The 18,897-nt window shown below is 32.2% G+C and overlaps 1 protein-coding gene across 1 annotated transcript in view; it reads left to right on the forward strand.

The window, feature by feature from the left end:
• Positions 1 to 3,202: 3,202 nt before the first annotated feature.
• The window catches only part of LOC106457497, a 73,504-nt gene continuing 57,809 nt past the window's right edge, over positions 3,203 to 18,897 (forward strand). Inside the window, exons 1-2 of the mRNA XM_013916926.2 lie at positions 3,203 to 4,257; positions 10,921 to 11,253. Coding sequence (XP_013772380.1) covers positions 4,099 to 4,257; positions 10,921 to 11,253 — 492 coding nt within the window. The 5' untranslated portion in view covers positions 3,203 to 4,098. The remainder of the gene's footprint in view (positions 4,258 to 10,920; positions 11,254 to 18,897) is intronic.

An 18,897-nucleotide genomic window follows, 5' to 3' on the forward strand; every position in this document is an offset into this window, starting at 1 on the left:
ATAAAATGTTTTCGTAAAAACACTAATGTCCGATGAGAAACCACTGAAGTTAAATGGTTTGTAATGTTCGAACTTTGTAAAAGATCCGGGTCAAATATCTATAGTTTTCCGATTGATAAGCGTTATAATAATCACAGTTATAGCTTCCAATGTTTTATCGCATACTGATTATAATGAACTAATAATAAAAATCTCTTTTGGCGCGTCCCGTTGGTTGTATTTATACGCGTGGGTAGGTTTTCTAGAAAATTCAGATTATGTAACAACACTGAGCTACATTTAAACGTTTATGTATATACATATATTGTTGATTCTTATTATCGAGAATCTTCTACAACTTCGGAGAATAGGCTGGAGTTTCGCAATACATATTTAACAGTATAAGCTTTGCAATTTTTGAAATATAAACTTAATCTAAACAAACATTGATATTAAAATAAATATATAATAATAAATTCGTTGCAATAGTTACCTGGTGTATCTGTATATTGACTATTTAACACTTAATACTTCAAATTCTATCTAATAGTATTTACGTTATTTAAAAAGTGTTAGTTTTGCATACTGCTATTTTTATTGTTACGTTGTAGTAAACGTCAACATGCTTTACTTACATTTGAAAATTATAATTTTTTGCTTTGTTCGAGGTTTCTGATTAAACGGGATTAGTGTGAAAAAAAATCTATCATCGAAGGGTTTTCCTTTCTTGTGAGGTGTTGTTCATTTGTATAGGTTAAAATTATTTGATTGGTTGAATATAAAATTTTTTATCACTAAATGTTGATGAATAGGAACTCTTATCTTATTTCGGTAGTTTAGATTGCTTAGAGAATGGGCGACTTGCTAATAAGGTTAAGTATGGAAAGATATAGAGTTCTATAAGAAAAATAGTTTACAATTTCCTTGGACTTTGAATCTGGGATTGGAGGAGAAAGGTTCATTCTTGGTTTTCTTGCTTTGTAAGATCACAGTTCTGTTTTGATGATGAAGTTTTTATATACAACTGAGAGAACCGTTATTTCATTTACAAGCTAGTATGAGTTTGTTCTCATGATTTTTTTTTTTTGTACAAGGAAATTTTATTGATTATTGTTGGAATTTTATCTTTCAAAGCTGAGCATTTTCTTATCATTTGGTTCCTAAAAGCAAGTTAGATATCTGTTTTATGCAAGTGTTTGTTTAAAAAAAAATATGTTTTGAATCAACCTAAACATGCAAAAACAAATTATCCTGTTATCTGAGATCTCTAAAAAGCTGATGTTAATAATGATTTCTATGTTGAAAAATTGAGGCCCTCAGGCACACACACACACATTCTAACCTAATATATAATACATTCAAAATCCACAAAGAAGGTATTCTGTTCAGACATATTATTTCAAACATAGGATCTTGCACTCACAGTTTTTAAATACTTTTCTGAATTCAGACCACACTTTTAATAACAACTCTTATCTTAATTAAGAAGACACTAGTTATTATCATCAAGGATCTAAAATTTCCCTTTCAACGAAAAAGGCATTTTAAAACAATTTCCTCAATGACTTCCCCCTCCTCAGAGCATACTTTAATAACAGCTAATATATGCTTTCTAGTAATTTAGTTCTTTGTTGAACAATGAAAATGAGATATTATTTGTACAATATTATAAAAAGTAATAACAACATGAAAAAGAAGGGGCGATTAGGTCCTTTTGAGACTATCATTCCACCCCCACTCTTGAGAAAAGTAAACATTTAAATCCATCCTTTATTTTTCAGGAAATTAACAAGTAAACTCTTCTTATTGTTTGCAAGTATATAATGTGTTTGCTACGCTCCTCTTTAATATAGATATATTTTTTAAATATTTCATTCATACAGGTATAAGCTGGTTTAAAATAAAACATAGGTCACAGAAGAAGCTAAGTTCCTTTCCCCTAGTTACGTATTGTTCTGGACCATCCCTATAATATGTCACGTGTGGTTTTCCTTGTCAAAGATTTCTATACAGTTGTACGTATTTTGTGAAAGTAGACAGTGATTTTTTCCATTGGTGGTGTCAGGCCTCTCGAGGATATAACCTCCCTTACTTAGGAATAACCAACCATCACGTGGGATAGCGCATGCGCCTGGAGAAGAATAGCATTATAGTTTTTGGGTATGTAATGTTATGCTTATTTTGTTTGGAACAACTTATCGAACTTCTGATTCTTAACACACTTCTAGAGATATACAGATAACTCCTTCCAGTAAAAGTGTCGTCTTTTATGAATACCCTCTTTTAATTGTTTTTGCGACTTAAATATTTTTTTTTTTTTTTTTTTTTGCAAATTGTGTTCAGTTTCTTTCATTTCTTCCAGTTGAAGTCAGAGAATTCAGGTTTGCTTTGTGATATATTTTCTGTCGGACCTCCGTTACTCTTCGCAATCTACCTGAGAATACCCCAAAGTACTGGACTTCCATTACTGCCGACGGCAATTCATTCCATAAGTTAATCACCCTGTTAAAAAATAACATTGTATAAAATGGGGCCTAGCTTGGCTTTTCTAAACCTTAAACTTGTCTTATTATCTTCAGAATACAGCATAAAGACATTAGAAATTCTTATCCTATCGATTCCCGGATAATATTGTAACCCTCCCCTCTTACCCTTTTTCTCTTAAGAGAAATGAAGTTAAGAAATCCTGACCTATCTCTGTTAGATAACCCTTCGATCCCCAGAATCATATCAGTAACCTTCTATTGCATAGGCGGCTTATGAATCTTTTGTTTGGGTAGGCTATTCTGTCACACACACATATATTGCACAATAATGCTCTGTAAGGGACATTTCACTTCAAGAGGCTGTTTCTCCACGACAGTTGTTCAAGAGGGGTTGGCCTTCGGGCGGGAAGGGATGACCTATCTCTTTTCACCCATTTTCCAAACCATGTACCGGTGCTGCGTCTTCTAAACCCTTTCTAGTTAATCCATTATTTTGCACTTATTGTAATAAAGTGATCCAAGTCATCATGTAATACCCATATATCTTCACTGAAGTTTGAAATACTCAAGAATTTAATTTAATTAGCATACTCTTTATTTAAACGAAATGCTTTTAAACTCATTACTGTTACTATTTCAAATTTTTTTTGCCGGATTTTACCAGTCATCTGTGTTTCACTGGGTGGTTGCGACTATAAGTTGCGCTACGTAAGCATGCTGGGAAATGCGATGTGGAAAATGGCTGTAGTCGTGTGTCCTGTATCAGTTAACGAGTGTGGTAGAGAGAGTTTTGCTTTTACATTTCGTTGAAAATATGCTAAAGCAATTTTTTTTTATACAGTATCAGTTTGAATAACAACAGCCCTTATGACTTTAGATCTCTTTTTACAAAGGGTTTAAACGCAAGTTTATTGCACAAAGATTCAGTGAAATAGAGGATATGTTTATTGAGATTTCAAGTGCTTGTTTACTCAATGCTAACGAGCAAAGTACGCGTGAGCATGTGGACTGGACACAGTGACATTATTCTTCTTTCTGTGTTAAGTAACTGATAAATAAGATAACAGACTAGATAAGTAAGCAAACTATACTAGAAATAGAATATATTATATAGTACTAGTAGTAGTACACCAAGAATTGGAGTACGACGCGGAAGGTACAGTGTGAATGAAAGAGAAAACAAAAATGCTGTATTTGTGGATCCTTCAGTTTGGTAGCGTCTGCATTATTCCAAATCCAAGTCGATCAAACTCAAACTTGTGAAAGTCAAACTAGCTGTCTTTTGTATCTAAGTAATTTTAAATACGGTGTTACTGTTAGGCCTGCAGTGATAATGATATATATTATGCAGTCCACGTTTTAATCAATCTATTCAGTCAGTGTTAGGATTTTAAGTTTAACAATTTAAGTCTTAAGTATTTTTCTCAGGCAAACATTGGTGTGCCAAAGAAGATTTATTAATTACTATGATAGGTCAAGTCAGAAGTAATCTTTTTAAATTATGTCAAATTTCAAAGTAAGCTACATTTGAGACTGTAAAGTGTAACTTGTAAGTACATAAATACATGTAGAGTTCAAGTGAAGCCTTAACTTAAAATTTTACATTTACGTTTAAATTACAATTTAATGTATAATGATGTCTGTAAAAGCTAAACTTTCATCTCATGATCGTCATGACCTGGAAAAGTTCATGAAATTTCTAGCAATTAAAGCAGTTCAAGTAATAGTGCAGTCAAGATTAGGAGAACGAAGCAAGACCAAATCAAAACCTTATTCCCGTGGAGCAGAATGGGTAAGGATTATTGAATATTTTAAATATAAATATAAATTTAAATATAAATATAGAAAAGTTAAAATATGAAGGTTGTATGTGTAAATTGGAAACTAATTAACTGACTTGAGCCTGAGGAAGCATATGCAACATAAGAAGGTTGCAAAAAAATAAGTGATAGCAGTCTATGCATCATAAAATGGTGTAGCTTTGTCCCACTTTTAGTGAAAATGTATTATTACCACTCTACAGTATGTAGTTGTCATGCATAGTGTACTAATTTTCATACCTCATTTATTTCTTATAAATTTACTGTATATGCATGTACAAAATGAGTTGTAAACAGATTAGGAATGACTAGAGACAGCATCCATTTTGAGTTAAATTTAACCAACATGTTATAAGCAGAATTTCCAAACACCAATCCACAGTGAGGGGACACTTGTCAAAGCATTTGTTTTTAAGAATGACAGTAGTTCAAAATAAATGTTATGGATATAACCAAGCTATGAAAATTTGGCGGCAGTGACTACTGTATGCCTCTGGGGTCTGAGAATTGTGGGATGTATGGAACATCTTTACCACAAGTCCATGGTACTACAAGTTCTTGCATCAGGATTAGTCATTCAATTCACATCACCACCACCATTATCCTCCCCTCTCCCCCCAATCTGTACTGTTTCTGACTCCTTCAGATCCTCAGATTTCGGAACTTTATTCCAGGACTATTAGATTTGTTGGTCAAGAGGGCAGTGGAGGGAGTCGACCCAGTTTTTTTCAGGGTTTTATAGTCTTGGTTGCACCCAAGAAGATGGTAAATTGGCATCCAGTCATCGGTCTTTTTCGTCTCAACCAATTCTTGGATCCTCACTCTGCATTGGCATTTTTCACCTCCATTCCCTAGGCCTATGCACACTATTATATGGATGACTGGTTACTGCTGACACCATCTTGTCAGTTGGTGGAATATCACACCCAGATTCTCCTTTCAAAAGTTAACAAGGCAGGCTTTATTATCAGAGCTGAGAACTTATTCACATTCCACAGCACAATATATTGTTCATCTGGATGTCTTTTTTTTAAACACTTATCTCAGTCAGGCTCAACGACTCCATCTAGCTCCATGCCATGGAACAGGCAGTTCGACTCTAACTCACGTTTTCTTCTTCCACTGTGCAGATGGATCTTTCTCTTTTGGGGATGTGGGCATCACTTTGGGACCAGCAAACATGAGATCCCTTCAGTGGTCATTATGCAACCAATGGATCATGAACAACAATCCACTGGATTACCCACTCTCCCTATTCAGGATCAACATCTTCAATCTTTAGTAGTGGTTAGATTGGAACAATACTACGGTAGGTATTCCTCTGCTGCAACCTCGTCCTCAAAATTTGGTAGGGGACCATTTGTCTTGATCCAAACAGATTCTCATGACCAAATGAATTGTAAGGTTTTCTGTTGGATTTGCTCTTGGTTCTTGTTGTATTCTGTTGGTAGCACCGGATTGGTTGGGCCAACCATGATTTCCGCTTATTTGGTACCTTCAAGAGTGCCCACCTCTTCCACTTCCTCTTTGGCCTTCTCTATCAAGGCAGACATGATCTAACATCAAGCTATCCCAAAGCCTAAGCTTCATGCATGGAGGTTATGCAGTCCTTTGCATGGCATTGGAGTTTCACTTCTAAGATTGCTATGTGTCTGTCTCAGTCTCTGCATAGTCTCGTGATGGACATTTATCAATGAAAATGGCACACGTATCGACAATGCTGTATTACCAGAAGGTTGACTCTACTTCATCTAGATGTGCAAACCATAGCTCATTTTGTGACCTGGCTCTTTGACAAGGATTTAGCATCTTCTACAGTCACTTTCTATATGGCAGTCTTATCGACTACCTTTTGATATTTGAAGAGACTGAAATTATTTGAGTCCCCATTGCTCTCCATCCTCCTTAAGTCGTTTCGGGTCCTTCTCCCAAAAGAATATTTCAGTTACTTAACTGGTATATTAAGGTGGTATTACATGCTCTGTCTTGACATCCGTTTGAGCCCTTAGCCTCATGTACCATGTTTCACCTTTCCCTTAAAGTTTATTTTTTGTTGCTGCTGGCCTGCAGATGTCACCAATCACAGTTGTTTGTGCTGCATGTGCATAGGACACTTTATCATTCTACCTACATACTTCTGTACCAAGACAGGCTCTTTTTACTTAAGACATTTGCAGCCAGGGAAACAGATAAATCATTTTCATCGATTCATCTTACCACTATTTATCAACTCTATGACCGATTTGATCCTGATTATTTGTTATGTTCAGTGAGAGCCCTGAATGTTATGTTGCTCACCCTAATGCCTTTAGAGGTGCTAGACAATGACTTTTTATTCATTGGGATCCTTCAGTTTCCCAGGATTTATCTCCACGAAACTGGACAAAGTGGGTACAAAAATTGATCCATATTGCTTATTCTGGACTCTCTTTGTAAGCGAAGAGACTTCTGCAAGTCTCAATTAGATTCATCACATTTCTATGTCCTTTAGCAGCTCGGTTTGAATTCCCTGCTGGAGGACATTGTGTGGGCTGGTATATGGAGTTCCCCCAATACTTTTATCTTGCATTATTTGCATGATCAGTATTTTCCTTTGAGGGTTTCCAACTATCCTTATAGCTATCTTAATCATATCTACTAGATTATAAAGAGAGATGAGCATTTTCATTGCTACTCTTGTCTCTTCTTTATTTTGCAATGTCCCCTACCTCTTTTTTCACAGTGGTGAGTGTTGCCCTGGCAGATGTGCTTATACAAACCAATTCTGCACTAGCAACCACAAACACAATATACTTTATCTGGGTTGCAACAGGATCTGTAGAAATGAGGTGTTCCATAAGAGCACCTAGAGGCTGACCAGGTGGTATTACTGTACTATGCTGGACTGCAACTCATGGACTATCATGAGTAAAGCATGAAGAGATCCTGTCGATCATAGAATTGAATAAATCGGGGTCAGTTTGCTTTTAAAAATTTAGGGAACTTGGTTCACCTGTTGCACTGTTTCAAGAGCATTGTTCCTTAGGGCTCCCCAACACTCATTACCCCTCCAGATTCGATTAGTGAAGCTAGGGAATTGTTACCACACCTGGTTTCCGGTCACTAGGGTGGGGGAGAGAGGGTTTTCCTCCAGAGTGTTAGAGGGAATTCCTCTACTCTCAAAGAAGTAAGCAAAATTGGGGGCCCTCCTACCCAGAATCCTGGATGTTTTTTTCCCAGATGTTGGTAGGAGAGGCACCAGCTTACTTGTAATACCGAATCAGATTTGATGCATGACTATCTGGTTGGGTTAAGTGTGGCCCTTCTTTTTTATTAATATTGGTTTAGTATATTGTTCTTGGAAGAGGTTGAGGAGAAGGTTTGTCCACTTCGGTGCTGCTTACCTTCTCATTGTGATTCAGGTGGCTCGGATCGCATCACTCTGTGGCTACAGTTTGGATCCACTCACCAGTATGTGTGTGTGTGTGTGTGTGTATATATATATATATATTGCAGTCCTATTGCCCTAGCTGCCAGCATGGGATTTAGGGAAAATGGCCCTATAATTCCAACCCCAAGCACTGGAACATTGGCTATTTGGTTTGAGCCTGATCATGTATAATTTCATCTGCAGTGCATGAATTAGGTTCCACATGAAGAGCATACCTGTTCTGAATGTAGTGTGGTTCCTCCACTAGGGTGCTGATCTTCTGTTGGCATGCACATGATCTGTGCAGATGCCTTCTGTATGGATAATGCCCTTACTGGCCCCTCCAACTTATTAATATTGGATTATAACTGTAGTGTGAGCAGAGTTAGGTATGTTTTGGAAGTTTACATTTTCTTAAATCAAAAATTTATTTCCAAATAATACTTACTTCCTCTCAAACTCTCCTGCTCTTCCTCCCTACTAAGAATTGGTGTTAGAGACTGTGGATTGAGTCAGTCTTGAGAAAGTGATAATATTATCTGAATGAGGTGCTTATATGCAGTACCAGGAAAGAGGGCACATTGACGTAGGTGGGGAGTGTTATGAGACAGATATCATCAAGGGCAATTAAGTGGGGAATAAATGACTGGAGCAAGTGAGAAAAAAATCAGACCAATGCTTAGATGGGCAAAGGAAACCCTAGCAGTCGAGTAATAACTATAGTGTGAGTAGAGGTAAGTATTATTGGAAATACATTTTTGATTTAAGAAAATGTCAACATTTAGCTGAATATAAATCTTTTATCTGTACTGTATTATAATAATTAGAAATATGCTTATTTTTTGTTGTATGTTCAGTAACCATTATAATAATCTATGGAAGACATCAACTATAATATATCATTTAGAAATTGGTGAATTGACAGTGAATTCCCTCCTTAGAAAAAAAATCCAATTTCACACTCCCATGAACAGCATGTTTGTAAAAATATTGTACTGTCAAGGTACACTGATGTCTACCAGAAAGTTACAAGTGTGTACAATGCAACAGATTCTGAAAATGTTAGCAGGAAATAAATTTAAAGGGATAGCAGAGGAAAAATAAATAAATTCAAGTGTGCAAGTAAAACAATATTTTTATTCATACATCTCTCACTTCAAATCACTTGATCTTTCATCAAAAGAATTGTCACTAAATAAAAACATGCATGTTACACGCCCTGATAAAGGCAACACCATTTTTATTCTGAACAAAAATGACTACCTTAATAAAATACATGATATTCTGGATGATTTTACTTCAGTATTTGTTATTATGAACTGTGGTTGCTGTAGGTGGAAAAAAGCATATTTATACAAGATGAAGACAGGAATAAGAATCGTGATGATACCACATTTTTATATCAGACCAAAGTCTTAGTTTTATATCCCATATTCCCAACTTTACTCATATTAAAGATCATTTGCATCATAGACACACAAGGAACATAAACACCTGTCTAATACTAAGACATGTGTCTCCATACCATTCCTTGGAATCAGTATGACCTTACTTGAGGAAGACATGACATTAAAATATGTCAAAGTAAATATATAAACCCTATTAAACAATTATTATGACGTGTAACATTAGTCTAAGCTGAAAGAGTAATGCAAATTTATAATCTTTCTACATCCAGTTTATTAGGATTTCATTAATTACAAGCAGAACTTGCATGAAAATTTAGAGAAAATTACTTTAATATGCTAAAATATAGATATATAATGTTAGAAGGGTGAAATATTGCAGTTTTTCTGCTATCATAATTCATCATCTGTCATTACAGCAGTATTGAAACATGTACAATGTAAAATACATAATAATAATAATAATTCAGAAATATTTATAAATAACATTTTTCAACAATACAGCACTTATTGAGGCAAGTCAGTTTAAGAGTTTAAGTTTTCTCTATAAATATTAAATCTGGAGGTAAAAACAAACCTTATTCAGTTAATAATTTCTTGTCACTAATCTACCCATCTTTTGAATAAAAAAATATTTGTCAATTTTGTCTTAGGATTTAGAAATGGTCCCAATGGTATTTTGAACTACATTGTTGAAATAGTGTTTATCCTCAAATTATCAAGCCTCATTATTCTTTGCTTTTGAATTTCGGAAGTGATATAGCTAACACCTGCACCTCAGCAGAACAAGCACTTAGAAAAACTGTTTTTAGGCGATGAGTGGAACTGTGTAATATTACTGTTTAAAGTTTTTGATTAACATTATAATGCAATGTGAACTTTAGGTCCTCTCAAACCATTGTTTGCTATTGTCTTGAAATATGGATATACAGAAAATATTGCATTTTTTTTTAAGAGAGGTACCATTGTTATGATAGAAATAAAAAGGGGGCATTTAAGTATAACTGTTGATAAAAATCTTGAATCTCTTTGTTGTGTATTTAGCTCTGGTAAATAAAATAAATACTATGGTTCTATTATTTTAAAAGGAATTTTAAATTTAAAATTAAGGTTTCGTAGTTTCCTTTAAAACTTGTGAGGCCTCATTTGATGCACTTCGTGCCTTGTTGGTACCTCTACTACAAGAAGAATTTATTGATTTGTTGGAAAGAGTGGAGAGAGAGAAGCTTAGATATACTAGGATAATATGTCTTTTTAAGTTGTGAGGATAAGCCTATTTAAAAGTTCTAGACTTTTATTTCTTTTTGTACAGAGCATAGAAGAATTAGAGAAGGCTTGATTCAGGTGTTCATATTGTTAAGAGTTTGGACAGTCTTCTCATGGGTGACTTGTCTGAATGGAGAAATATGTAGATTGTAAACACATGTACCAAATTAAATGTTATTAGATAATGACTTGCTTTTTAGTTCAAATTATTTTAAAAACTTTGTTGATTACACATAGGTATATGGATGTGTAGGGCTGTACATGTATTTAAGGTGTTTTGTGGGGTCATGAATGACTTGTTTTTGTTAAAATCAGGGTACCAGGATCTAGAAAATGATTTTATTAATAATTTTGGTTAAAATGTAGTAGTAATCAGGAAAGTTTTTGGACCTTAATAAAATGTGTGTATCGTGCTGTTTTGATTCTGGTTACATTGTAATAGCAGATGTTTCAACAATTTGGTATGATTTGAAGAATTTATTTCGTATATTGCTAAGAATGGAAAGTATAAAAAAAAAGCCATTACAAATTTTTATTTTTTATTTTTATTTTAGTTTAATGTAGCCATCAAAGACTTGCCTGAAGTTCAAACAGAAGCAAAAAAGGTTCTGGCTAATGGACTTCCCATGTTTGGTGCAAATATGTGTACAGAAATATCCTTAAAAACTGTTGATGGAGATACATTAGTATTAGAAACTTGGAGCATAGGAATGACTGAAAAAACTGATCCAATGGCAAAAGTCATTCCTACTGTATATAACCGAATGAGTCTTCTCTTGAAGTCACTTATTGCTGTATCACGTGTAACACCAGCTTACAAACTGTCATCCTGTCAGGGTTCCGATTCATATGTCATTTGTTATAAAGTGTATATGGGAGATATTCAGGTAAGAATTTCTCACCTTTACTCATATATTTTTAATCGAGCTTTAGTTGCATTAAACTTAAGTCTGCATTCATGTGTGGAAATTGAAGTCATTTTGTTTAGGATTTTCATTGCATTACACAGATGATGTGATAAATGATTGCATTGTATTATATTGTATAATATATATTCGCACAAATATACACGTTGATACGCAACTTCTACAGAAAATTATAAATGTTTGCGAGAAAGTTTACAAAGCTATATGTGCATGTGTGTTGTAATAAAATTACATTTCTACTATATTTGCATTGGATAATAAATGTACTATACAGAGTTCGGTATATTGTATTACCTCTTGTTTGTGGCATTTTAAAGTTGACAAAGGAAAAAAATCTGTTTTTAATGGGGAAAGTCAGTCAATAGGACATATGCTATAAGACATTTTTGCTGTGTTTACTATAATATACCTGGAATATCATGAAACATGGATGCACAAAGTTCTTGTGAGAGCCATATATCAGAGAGCTTACTTTTCATGATGTGATGCACTATATCGAAGTGCACTAGTAGTTCATTGTTCAACCTGATGTTAGAATGAATATAGTATTTGTAGTATATATAATTCACATCATTATTCATAAATGCCAACATTCATACACTACATAAGCATTTACTTGTACACTATAACTTTTTCTCTAAATATAGTCATACCAATTGCAAAATAATATATTGAAGATAACTGGCATTCAGAAAATGTAATAGGTTATTAAAGCAAAAACAGCCTTTAATGTTTGTGTATTATTTTATAAAAAATAAACAGTGATATCGTTCATTGCCAGAGCTGTTCACCATTGGGTAGCATCTTTCCTTGCCTAAAGACTTACCATAAATATGAAACTTGTGTAAAAATACCAGTACTACCAGACTTGCATGCTCTGTCATGACAAAGCTTCTAAGGCTGTCTGCCACTGTCACTAATTCTGAAGTGCTGACTAGAAGGAAGACAACTGGTTAGCAGCATCCATTGCCAACTTTTTTTAAATTGCTAACTAGAGGCACTAGCCTCTAACTTTTTTGATTAATCGATTAATGGGGCTATTGATTAACTCATTGTGCATGGGTTTGGTCCATTGCATCAAGCCTGTACTGGAAAAGTAATATTGACTGTAATTCAGAAGTTACTAAGCATGTATTACAAAATGTGGCAAGCTTTTATTAAAAAGTACAAGTCTGTAGTACACAAAAAATTAAATATGGTAGAAAACTATTTGTACTCAAGATATGTCTGGGAATTGACATCAATCTGATTCAGACTCTGACAAGTCTGAGTGCAAGATGATGTTCTTGTGAAGAATAAAAATACTTTTTTCCATCATGTGATTGCAAGTTACATTTGTATAACCTCTGAAGTATATATCTACCTTACTAGCACACATCAATATCTGATAGTTATTCTGGGATACAGCCTCCACTGTATAAAGTTGCATAAAATGCTTGGATATTTAGATTTATAATAAGTATTGTAGTAATGTGTTATAAGTGGCTAGTGATAATTTAAATTGTAAGTTATTATATAAGTGTGGGAAACAAGCAGGGGTGAAATTATTCTGGTTCTCAGTAATAGGACTTGTTTGATCTACTTTTCATCCAACTAGAATGCCTTTCATCTTACTGTCAGACACATCACAACTCTCAAATTTTAAAAGTCTAAATATTTTTCAAATGAACCTATGACATCTTGTTATTTATCAGTTTTAATGTCAATTATGAAATTGATCAGGTACTCTTATCTGTGTTGTGTGGTTTCTATGATTGGTCAATAACAATAAGTATATCCAAATGATATTTTATTGGCTATGCTGTGATCAGTACCTGCTCCTGATATTAGCATGTATGATGTCTTTCCCAATCAATGAAATAGGAAGACAAAAAAAAAAAAAACATTTTAAGTAAGTTTACAATTTTGAAAATTTTGGTTTAGTTTCCTGTTTGATATACATTTGTTTCTGTAAAACCATCAAAACAACTGATATTATGAAAAATCAAGCAGTTTTCTGTGGTATGTCAAATGAAATTTATAATTGTGGTCACTTTTTTAGTATAAATTACACATATAAGTAAAATACTTTATTGTATGCATACATGAGTACCAGCACTTTTTTCTTGAGAATTTCACCCCTGGAAACAAGTGTCATTTTTTTATTATACATACAATTTGTTTTGAGAGTTAAGAGTTCTTATTTTCTGCCATTCCACTTTCATTCTGATAATGCTATAAGTATCATCATGTATAAATGTAATACTAAAGAATAGTTATTCTAGAGTATCTTAGTTTCTTTTAATAAAAATAAAGCTTAATAAAAAGAACACCCATGACATGTATATATAAATGTTTAGTCATAAATATGGTTTTAAAATTAACTTTATTGGTGGTTGCACAGATTTAACTGTAGATTATGATTTAATCAAACTAGTTCTCAGTTTCATACTGTCTTACTCAAATATTTTTACTTCATTTACTACAAAACCAGGTTACATGTACATTAAACATTATCAAGGAAAATATGAAACTATATATGAATACAAGTTACACTGTTTGAATAAAATTTGTTTTGCACTTTGTTTTTAACTTTAGGTGTAATGTGTTTCTACCACTATTGATATACACCATTTTTCGTGACATTTTTGTTTTTATATTCTAAGTTAGTAATCGGAAGCAGAGTAATGAAAGTTTTAACAAAATTAAAATTAATAGTGAGTTTTTCAAATGGTTTAATTTGTACATTTAACATACTGATAATATTTCAAGTTATATACAGTGACTGTGTGAAGCTGTAAAATCATTTTTATGCTATATGATTTAGATATAAAAGTTGTAATCTGCATGATACATTCATGTGCATATTGATCAGTCTATATTTTTAATTCTTGTGCTAATCAGTATATTTGAGTGCTCAAGATATTAATGAATTTGTTGGAATTTTAAATTCAATAAACAATGAAATTAAGTTTACACTCAAAAGAAATAATAAAGGCTTGTCATTTTTAAATGTGTTGTAAGTGTTTCACCTGAAAAGGAAATTGTAACTGACATTTTTTTATAAATCCACAAATTCTCATCAATATGTAGATTGTTTTAGCAACCATCCCAAATGTATAAAATTAAATGTTCCTGCAAATCTTGCAAGTAGATTATATTGTTTGGTTTCCAGTGGAGAAACGAGTTAGATTATTAGAACTAAACACATTTTTAGTTCAATGTCAATATTTGGAGAAAGTTTTAGATCAAGAGGTTTTGAAATTGTTAAGAATAACTCTTATGATAAAAAAAACAAAAACATTTAAACAGAGAGATTAGTGAACCTAAAGAGAATATTATACCTTTTGTTATGACTCATTGTCCAAATACACATATTGATATTTCATTTGTTAATACACATTTAAAACATAGTGGATAAAGAACTGAAAGATGTATTAAAAATTATAAAATTATTTTATCAAGAAGGCAATATGAAATATATATAAGGTGATATGAAATCTACTAGAACAATAAAGAACAATAACAATGAAATTTTGTTTTTTATTGATAACTCATTTAATTGCAATTCTAAGAATGTAATTGTGGTGAATTATATACTGGTGGAGCAGAAAATTTAAGATTAAGGATAAACTGACATAAACTCCATGTTAGATGTCTCTAAAAATAAGCCCGCTATATGCCAATAAAAATTTGAATGAATGTATCTTGAAAAAATTAAAAATTCAAGAAGAACAGTATTTTCATGTTTTCCCTTTTTGGGGAATGTAGTGTAAAATGTAAAAGATTATTTTTCAAAAAATATTTTATAAATTTTTTTGTTGCCACTTTAAATAGATAGTAATAAGAAGGCAGAAGTAATTAGTTGTGTAAAGTCAGTAGGAATTGTGAAACCGAGAAAACAGTTACTAAGATTTACAGAAAAGAAAAAGTAAGTAAAGGTATGAAATTATAGGATAAATAAATTGCTTTTCTGTTATGATAATAATATGAAAAAGTATAATTAGAATAATATTTTAATTTAAAAAGGAAAGTATATGGATTAATTTTATTTATTTTGGAACATTTGTAATTTACTTAATTTATACATGGACTGTATTATATGTTTGTACATTTGGAAATTATATATGTATAATTAAGATTATTTATGTTTAGTTGAAAAGTGGTAATTGTATGTTTTTTGTTATAAATTCTCAGTAAAACTATTTCCTGAAGAGTGACCTTTGAAGTCACAAAATCGGTAGAAAAAATTAATAAAAGAAGGGAAAAAAGTGATATTCCAGTGTTTTCTTATATATAAAAAAAATGGGCCTCTCTTTATTGAGATTTTCAGACAATTTTTGAACAGAAACAACTTACTTTCATACATGTATATTATGCTCATCATACATGTGTATATTTAGCCTACTTCTGCATGTAAATTTGTGCCACTAAAGCCTGTTCTGTGTAGCTTCTAACTAGTTCTACACTTCAAAATTTATTATGTTGTTCAGAATATATGTTTCTGACATCAGTGTATCTTGATTACATACACACTTATTTGCATACATAGGTCAGGTTATAGAGACCTCTATGTTGGTCACTGATGTAATGGGATTTAGATCTTTTATCTTGTTGATTTCTATTATTTGGGTTATGGTATCATACTGATACTGAAGTAGTAATAAATACAACAAGTGATTAACTTTTGAGCACTGACTCATTTGTAAGTAATTCAAGTTTTGTGGGTCAGAAGAACAAGTTTGAAAGTAAAATAAAGATAAACACATATTTAAGTGCACGTCTCTGTTACTTCTTGCATTGAATTAATTTAAGATAGAATCATACAAAATTGAAAACAAGTAAATTAATATTAAAACACTTCTTTTCAAGAAATGTTTATAGTTTTCTCTTTGTGCTGCAAGTTTATTAATATACTCACATAGAAAATAACTGTATTTTTCAATTATGGCCTATGATTATTCACTTATTTTACCAGTATTCTGTGTAAAATATAAAAAAGCAAATAACTTTGACTTTTACAAATATTCACAATTTTAAAAATAAGAAAGAGTCATAGTTTTGTAGATAAATTTTATAAATTAAGTAACACAAATAAAATGTTCTTAGGACCTGTGTTATAAGTATATTTTTTCTAAAGACCAGTACATGTACATTAAAATGTAACTGTGATTCATTATGTATGTTATTTTTTATGGTACTTAATCACATGGCTTGTAGTTCTTAAGTTCACTCTGTAATATGTTTCTTCTCATTTCAGAATAAGTACATGTGTGACTTGTGAAATTAAATTTTTGCTTTGTTCATATATTAAAGTTATTTCAAGGGTTTTAACTCAACAAACATTTGTTCTTGTTTTTTTATTACCATTAGTCATGTATGATCACAGGTATGTTTTTTGCAAATGCTATACAATAGTAATATTATTCAAGTTTATACTATCTGGATGTGAATGTTAACAATTTATTTGATCCTACTACATATTTGGCTCACAAAATCTATGCACTATATCACCAGAAACATTAAACTCTGAACTACATTTTCGGACATGTAATTAAAAAATATAAAGTAGCTTTTGTTGTTGGTATCATAAATGTTGATAAGATAATGAATTTTCTTTTGTTTGACATGTAGTTATAATATTATGCTACTTTTAGGACAGGTTTTTGATTTATCTTCTGGTAGCTAGGAATGCATTTTGAATTGCTATTTAAAATGTTGTAGTCGAATGTTTGGTGTTGTGGACATTACAGTCAGTAAGGTCTACGTGCATTACAGTTTTATATAAAAGTTATTCGTGAAGGTTAATTTTCATGGCTTACATATAATATGTTGAATTTATACATTTTGTTCTTGTAGTGAGAAAAAAACATATTTTGATATATTTCTATAAAAGGCAGCACTTAATTAGTAATCAAGTTTTTGCATGAATGACAGCAGTAGCATTATATGTATCAAGTATAATGTTGCAACTTGTAGTCTCTTGTTAAAAATGTTTTGAATATAAACTTTCTCTCTTGGCCATTTTTATGGTAACTCAAGTTAGTGCAACTTTGTTTTAATGAAACAAAAACCAAGTGGTAGAAGCCAACTAGGCATGGTATTATTTGCAGATGGGGAAAATAGAGCTTAATGCTGCCAATTTTGGTTCATTGATATATATCTGTGTAAAAGAAAACAAAGGTACATGCACTTATAAAGTGATGTGTCATGCTTAATGGCTAAAAGCAAACATAAACACCCAGTCTTGACTTGTGTATGGTGATAAGATTTTGTTGTAGGACTTTAATTTTGTTGAAGAAAGGTAGAAAACTGTACGTACTGAAAAGGTTTAGAGAAAAGGAAACATTGTAAATTGTGTAAAAGATGGGACATAACAAAGTGCCAGTCAAAACTTAAATTAAACATTGTTGGCAAACTGACAAAATTGACTGGCAATTGCTGAGTATTAGTTGAAAATTTCAGGCTTAGATTTGTTTTATATGCAAATGTCAAGGCATCTAGCACTCTTTTGATTTCTTTATTTTTTGTTTACATTTACATAAATCTGTTTTGGAGATTTCTGGATACATACACTTGGTACATTTGCATAAAAGTATGGCATAGTAAGATTTTGTTTCACTTTTAATCTAGATTTATTTTAGACTTATTCTATCATATAAGCAAAATTGTTTAGATAAAATATAATTTGATGCATTTTTTTGTGGTACATGTATGTGTAGATATATTCTATTTTAACTTTTATCCAGTTATTTGTTTTCTTATTTTAAACTTTTTGTTAGTTAAGTTTTTTTTAGGTAAATTTCCTGTTTTTTGGTGCAAAGCAAATGTGATATTTTCTACTTTTGGATTTTATTCAGTTTTTTTCTAGTTCTCCAGCTATTGCAAATATGCATTGCAAATAGAAGTGATGAACAGTATACAGATATATTTGTAAAGTAATATCTCTTTTGAGTTGCATGGTATATAGATTAGGTTCACTTTTACTTCTGGTGACTTGAAGTACATGTACTTTTCTATTATTAATGTGCAGTTCAAATAAACCTGAACATGAACTATTGAATCATTGTTTCTTTTCATCATAAGTTATGTTTCAAAATGGGCAGACGTACCCCTGAAACAGAGTTGGCTTCTTATCATTGAGTAGAACTTGCTCTGTTAGTGTCACATTACCTAAAGTTTTGAATCTCTTCAATGCAATGCAGTTCTTGTATCATAGCTGTCCAGTTTCCAAGACAATACCACTCCTCTGCAAATAGTTATCTTCCCCACGTGTCTGCTTCAGAGATTTGCATGCCACTAGCCTTTAGTGAACTCCCACCTAATTGCACAAGATTTCTTGTGAATTTTGCTACTGCATAATGACATCATTATGCAGCAAAACTCCTCACCAATAGGAGGATGACATACCTCCATGTGTACTAACTCCCTCTATGCATTTGCACTCATGAATCTTTAATCTTTTCCTTGGCATTGAATACATCACACTTATTTTTGTTTTTCTCAAGTTAATAAGAGTTATGCAGAGAACTTAATTTCCTTTTCTTTCTGCACTATAAACTGACACATTTCTATTACATATACTATTACTTATGTGAGTGAAGAATTTCCTCATGTAGGTCATGT

The sequence above is a fragment of the Limulus polyphemus genome, unplaced genomic scaffold, assembly GCF_000517525.1.
Source record: "Limulus polyphemus unplaced genomic scaffold, Limulus_polyphemus-2.1.2 Scaffold17, whole genome shotgun sequence".
NCBI classification, from domain to species: domain Eukaryota; kingdom Metazoa; phylum Arthropoda; class Merostomata; order Xiphosura; family Limulidae; genus Limulus; species Limulus polyphemus.